This window comes from Dendropsophus ebraccatus, chromosome 3 (assembly GCF_027789765.1).
Source record: "Dendropsophus ebraccatus isolate aDenEbr1 chromosome 3, aDenEbr1.pat, whole genome shotgun sequence".
NCBI lineage: Eukaryota > Metazoa > Chordata > Amphibia > Anura > Hylidae > Dendropsophus > Dendropsophus ebraccatus.
Genome location: NC_091456.1, coordinates 30,634,952 through 30,641,264, shown reverse-complemented (window position 1 = coordinate 30,641,264; position 6,313 = coordinate 30,634,952). Strand labels below are relative to the sequence as shown.

Sequence of the window (6,313 nt, the reverse complement as noted above, 5' to 3'; positions counted from 1 at the left end):
TTTGTCTGGCATTTTTCAGACCAAAAATGCTGCACATGATGTTTTTATAAGGTGTTTACATTTTTTCTTGGGTTTTTGACCTTATATGTGAATGCTCTTTTTTTGTGGTTTAAACATTATGGGGGAGATTTGCCAAACTGGTGTCAAGTAATCAACAACTAATCTGCGAAGAATAAAAAGTGGAATCTGATTGGTTGCTGGGGGCAACTAAGACAATTCTACTTTACACCATTTTGATAAATCTCCCTCTTTGTGTGCTGAACTTTTTTTCCCCTCTGCCATTACATTACCTAGCTGGACCACAAAAGGTGACAAAAACAAAAAACGCCATATGCACAGCAATATTTGAGACCACCAGAACAATCCCATTAAAGTCTATGGGAACAGTTCTCTTGCAGGACGGAATGCGTGTGGTATTTTCATCCCAACTTACCTCACAGGACAGTAGCTATGGCTTTATTTGTTCATTTTTGATGCTGCTAGTCATTATGGCCCACGGCACTTGCACTTTATCTGGATTAGTAGAGGTTGCGTCTAGTTTTAGGCGCAACCTCCTCTTGTATGGGTTTGTGATTTTTATGGTTAGGATATTACTGTCATCATTTTTTTTATATAATTTGTTGTGCAGTCCATATATAAGTGTAAGGCATATTATAAACGTCTATTGACCTCCAGCTAACATCTCGCCGCTGGAATTTTTGGGGAAAAAAAAGAAAGCCATGGTGTTTTATTGGCGTTTTTCCACAACTTTAAGGCATTGTGAAGCCAGCATTATTGAAGCAATATAATCTAACTAATATAATCTAATTAATAAATAATAACACTGTGAGACAAGAGGTTAAAGTCAAGTAAAAACACAAAAAAAATCTTATGGTTCAGTCCTGTGTCCAGGATCAGAGCCCCACTTACTGGGTGAATTACTTGTTAACCTATCTGTACCAATGAATCTCAGAAATACCAATAAAATAAAATTTGGAGAAAAGTCCTAGGTCAAATGACAACATAAAGGCCCCTGTAAGTGGAAAGAGCTCTAGGTGCTGTAAGGTTGTTATTAGAGATGAGCGAACCAGGTTCGGGTTCGAGTCGATCCAAACCCGAACGTTCGCCATTTGATTAGCGGGGGCTGCTGAAGTTGGATACAGCCCTAAGGCTATGTGGAAAACATGGATATAGTCATTGGCTGTATCCATGTTTTCCAGACAACCTTAGAGCTTTATCCAAGTTCAGCAACCACCGCTAATCAAATGCCGAAAGTTTGGGTTCGAATCGACTCGAGCATGCTCGAGGTTCGCTCATCTCTAGTTGTTATTTGTGTGTTTTAAATTGATTTTAACTAAAGATGAGCAAACCTCAAGCATGCTGGAGTTCATCCGAACCCGATTGTTCGATCGTTTGATTAGCGGGGGCTTCTGAAGTTGGATAAAGCTCTAAGGTTGTCTGGAAAACATGAATACAGCCAATGACTATATCCATGTTTTCCACATAGCCTTAGGGCTTTATCCAACTTCAGCAGCCCCCGCTAATCAAATGGCGAACGATCGGGTTTGGATGAACTCGAGCATGCTCAAGGTTCGCTCATCTCTAATTTTAACCTCTTTTCGCACATCATTGCTTCACGTGGAAAAATTAATATGCTATCAGTATTCTTTAAGTCAGAATGATTATAATGATACCCAGTTTGTATATTTTTTTATGTATTTCTGTGATTAAAATATATTAATAAAAATTTCTTTAAATTGCTCTTATTCTTTATAACTTTTTATTTTAACATCTACAGAGCTCTTTGGGGGCTTACTTTTTTGCACAATGATTACTAGTTTTTATCATTATGATTTTGGTATGTTTGGGATGTTTTGATCACTTTTTATTCAATTTTTATCTGAAATGTAATGTGCCTATTAAAAACAAACAAACAAATGTTGCATTTAGTATTTTTTTTTATATAACATTGTATCTTAGTAGTTTGGGCAATTTTGCATGCCACAATACCAGACATGTTTATTTTTTCTCTATTTAGATTTTTTCTTTAAAAAATAGAAAAACTTTTACTACTGCATCTTATTATTTAAAGTTTAAAAAAAAAAAAATAATATATATATTTATATTTATACACTTCTGTAGTCCCCTTAGGGACTTAGTACTGCATTTATCCTTGTCCAGTCATTGGACAGGTACAGTATTATATCACGGTTATGGCACAAGGGGAGCTGGCTAACTGACAGGCATCTGTCCAAGCAGGACCCCGTTACACCACACGATTCTTCGTTGTCCTTAGTCGAGGCACCAATAACCAGACCAATGCCAGGGTTCAGAAACAATGGTAGTGGTACGTTTATTAACTCGGTGGTTACTAATAGCAACAGTCTATCTCTCTGGACGCAGCCAGGATTGAAGTAAATCTAAATACAACTGATGGTAGTAGATGATGCTGCAATAGGCCGTGGTGTAGTAGCGTTACTTTAAGTGAGGGCCAATTAAATGATGGGCGTAGTAGTCACGGTAGTACGATGCTGGGTAAACAGGATGAACAGGATACTTGCTGTTAATGATGGAGCGGCTGTGACTGGAAACGATACCCAGATCTTAGATAAATATGAGAATGGAAGAGTCAGGATGATCTGGACTAGACAGGAATACTTCAGACCAACAATAGATAGTATACCGCAGGGTATTTTCTTGAGGACACGCACACGTCCTTCCCCCTTGAAGGTAGAGGGAAGTCTCTAGAAAAAGGGGTGTGACCAACTGATCCCAGCCAGAGCTCAACGGCTGTTATGGTTACTTTGGCAGCCAGGGAGGTCACGTGATACCAGGCCTGAGGTATCATCACACTATTAACCAACAAATAAACCAATATGTATGAGAAATATGAGTAATACCAAACTTGAACACTGGGGGGGGGGGGTGACATAACACTAACAGTTTGTAGTGGCCATTATTCCTTTCAGAACAGATACAGTCAGAATATAAATAAATACAGATACAGATACATACTTATAATTAGGGAAAAAGCTTCTGTTCTGGGCCACTACATTTAACAATTGAATTACTGCATTTCCAAAGGGAAAGTCTTCTCGAATGCACCCAGTATGCAATGGACTCCTATATTGACCAATAACAGCCTGTCCCTGGCTGGAAAACTATTAATTCCTCCAAAAACGTACCAAACTATAATGTTAAATCACAAAAAATCTTTATTAATCGAATTCTTAAAATACATGATGCAAGTAAATTTGGTTAAAAGAGCCCATGGCCATACACACAAGAAACAACCACCACACAGGATCAGTACATAAATAAGTAAACAATGGCTCTATCATCAATTATTGCACAGTGGACTATATTCCAAGAGAAACATTGCATGAACCTCTAGCTATTAAAGTGCAAATAATGATTGCCTATTGCCCAGGTCCTTTGCTGTAGCCAAACTGGAGATAAAAAAGTAACATTTGTATTACCTGTGGTGTGGATGTGTGCACGTCCACACCACAGGTAATATGAATGTTACTTTTTTACCTGCAGTTTGGCTGCAGCAAAGGACCTGGGCATACCAGTATGCAATTGTTAGTATCTTCAAAAAAATGGCCCAATGATTGACAAGTAAAATAGCAAGGTCATGAATGCCTATGGCTCCTTGGGGTGCAGAGGGAGCAAAGGCTAGCCTGCTCTGGTCAAATTCTAAGGAAAAGCTATTGTAGCACCAATTACTGAAAAACTCAAAGAGTTTACGTCTACAGGGTCTTTGATACAGTTTATGCCTGCCACGCTCTCCAGCCATTGCTGTGTCCCCACGCCACCCCTGTCTCCACCAAGGTAGGTAATCCCCCCGTGTGATATAACTCATGCGATGGAGCACTAGGGGAGGGAGTGGCCTCTTGTGGCTTTGGGATTATGCTGCCTTCAGCACAAAAGTGATTGAGTGGCACCAATTGCCAATTACAGCACCGACTCATTTAATTGTGAGCACTCATTATGGCTGCTCACCATTAAAGGGCCACACACAGCACTCAATGGCATAGTGGGCCTCGGTTTCATGGGTGCTTATACCAGCCCTGTCCCCTCTTCTAATAGCAAGTGGTGCTCCCTGAGGTGGCCTCATGGCAGAAGACCCCCCCTGACTATATAAGCAAAAATTAAATTGAGTTCTAAAAATAGCTTAAATCAATGTCCATTGCTTCACCTGCTTTCTCAGACAATGATTAGAGAAGGCTTTGCTTGTAGTATTTACAAGCTATGGATAGGAAAATAGTAAAAACCTGTCCAACACATGAAACAGATTCCATGACATTCTATTTTGACATTATGTATTATAATATGCACATTGTGTGTCTTTACATTTACCAAAATATTAATTTAATTCCTAGATGTATATAATTATTATTATTATTATTATTCATTAAGTCTTGAAACCTACAGATGCCTCTTTGTTTTTGCTGTTAGAGATGAGTAAGCACATACATACCCGAGTCGAGCATTCTTCAAAGCTTAAGTGCTCGACCAGCCCTGTGGAAAACAATGGGAGACTCAAGTATTTCTGCTCGGCAGAGCAGAAGGTACCTGATTAATCTGAAAGTGACAGTCTGGCCCTAGGGGTTTAAAGAGTAGTCCGGGCAAATCAATTGTATTAACAAGTGCTTGGGAGTGGGAGGATAAAAGAAAAAAACGTGCTCTGACCGTCCCTGGTCCCCAGCCGATTCCTGGTCTAAACCGCACCCAGGTTGCAATGTGTGTGGTCCGCCCAGCCAGCCACTAAGGCTGCTGACTGGCTGAGTGGACTGCATATGTCACAACCTTGGTTCCCGCTCAGAACAGTAAATGGCTGAGGCCTGGGGGACCAGGGTGGTGGCCACCAGTGCTGGAATCGGGGAGGTAACAGCATGTTATTTCTTTTATCCTCCCCAGTACTTAAAAAATTAAAAGATCAATTTGACTGGCCATTTCAGATTTTTATAATTTACATGTATCTTCAATATGGTTTCATTAATATTCGGTCAGTAACATTGGAAGCAGCTTTCCTTAACGATTCATTTTTGAAGCTGTAAATTATCGGATTAAGCATTGGCGTTACCACTATGTAAAAAACAGAAACTATTTTATTTTGGTGGAAGGGAACATCCACTGTTGGTCGAAGGTATATGAAAATGACTGTACCATAAAATATCCCAACCACCGTGAGATGGGACGTGCACGTTGAGAAAGCTTTCCTTTTACCATGGCTAGAAGGAATTTTTATAACGGTAGAGATAATCTTGGCGTAAGAGATAGCAATACAAATTAAACATCCAAGTATAATAATCCAGGATAGACAATTGAAAATATATTGAGCAATATAAGTATCTGTGCAGGAAAGTTTTAATAAAGGGTTGAATTCACAAAAGAAATGGTCGATTGTATTTGGCCCACAAAAATGAAGCTTGGCTACGGAAAGTGCTGGGATCGTGAGAGACACGGCACTGACGGACCAGCATGTGGCAATAAGTTGCATACAGAATGTATTGCTCATAATACCGCCATAATGAAGAGGGTGGCAAATAGCCACATAGCGATCGTATGCCATGACAACCAAGAGAAAATGTTCCGTGGCAGCACAGAGAGAAAAGAAATGATACTGAGTGATACAACCAGCTACAGAAATTGTCTGGCTTTGACCTAACAAATCTGAAAGCATTTTGGGAACTGTAACTGCTGTGTAACAGATCTCGAGAAACGAAAAGTTACTTAGAAGTAAGTACATTGGGTTATGAAGGTGAATGTTGGCGTACACAAGTATGATAATCAGCAAATTGGCTACAAAGGTTAAAATATAAATAAGAAGAAAGACTGTAAATAGGTATAAGCGTTTATCTTCACTAACAGAAAATCCTAGGAGAATGAATTCTGAAATGCTGGATTGGTTCATCTTCCCTGTTGGCATAGCAAAAGCTTTCCTTAACAATGTTCCATGCTGTCAAGTGCTTCATTAAGGTGCATTGTGTGTTATACTATGAGATTGTTGTGAAAGTAATATAAAAAAAATATATTCAGCATCACAAAAAGACTAAGAGGGAAATTTATCAAGGGCTTTGCGCCTATTTTTAGGTGAATAATTAGATTTTTTTTATTTTTGGTCATTTTGGAATATTTTTTACGTTTTTTTTTTTTTTTTTAATCTGCCTGTTTTGATTAGTCATCCAAAAACTCGCACAATCTGGGATTTGCGCCCAATTTATCATTTGCAACTTTTTATAAAGTCACACAAACAGGTGCAGGCCCACATTTGGTCAGCACAGGTGAATATGCTTGTGCAATTCTTTACTTTTTGAAACTTTTTTGC

The 6,313-nt window shown here is 39.0% G+C and overlaps 1 protein-coding gene across 1 annotated transcript; it reads right to left on the bottom strand.

Moving 5' to 3' along the window:
- Positions 1-4,966: 4,966 nt before the first annotated feature.
- Positions 4,967-5,899, bottom strand: LOC138786424 (olfactory receptor 1E5-like). Its single transcript, XM_069963412.1, has one exon. The coding sequence runs from the start codon at positions 5,897-5,899 to the stop codon at positions 4,967-4,969; it is 933 nt and encodes a 310-aa protein (XP_069819513.1).
- Between the last annotated feature and the right edge of the window lie 414 nt (positions 5,900-6,313).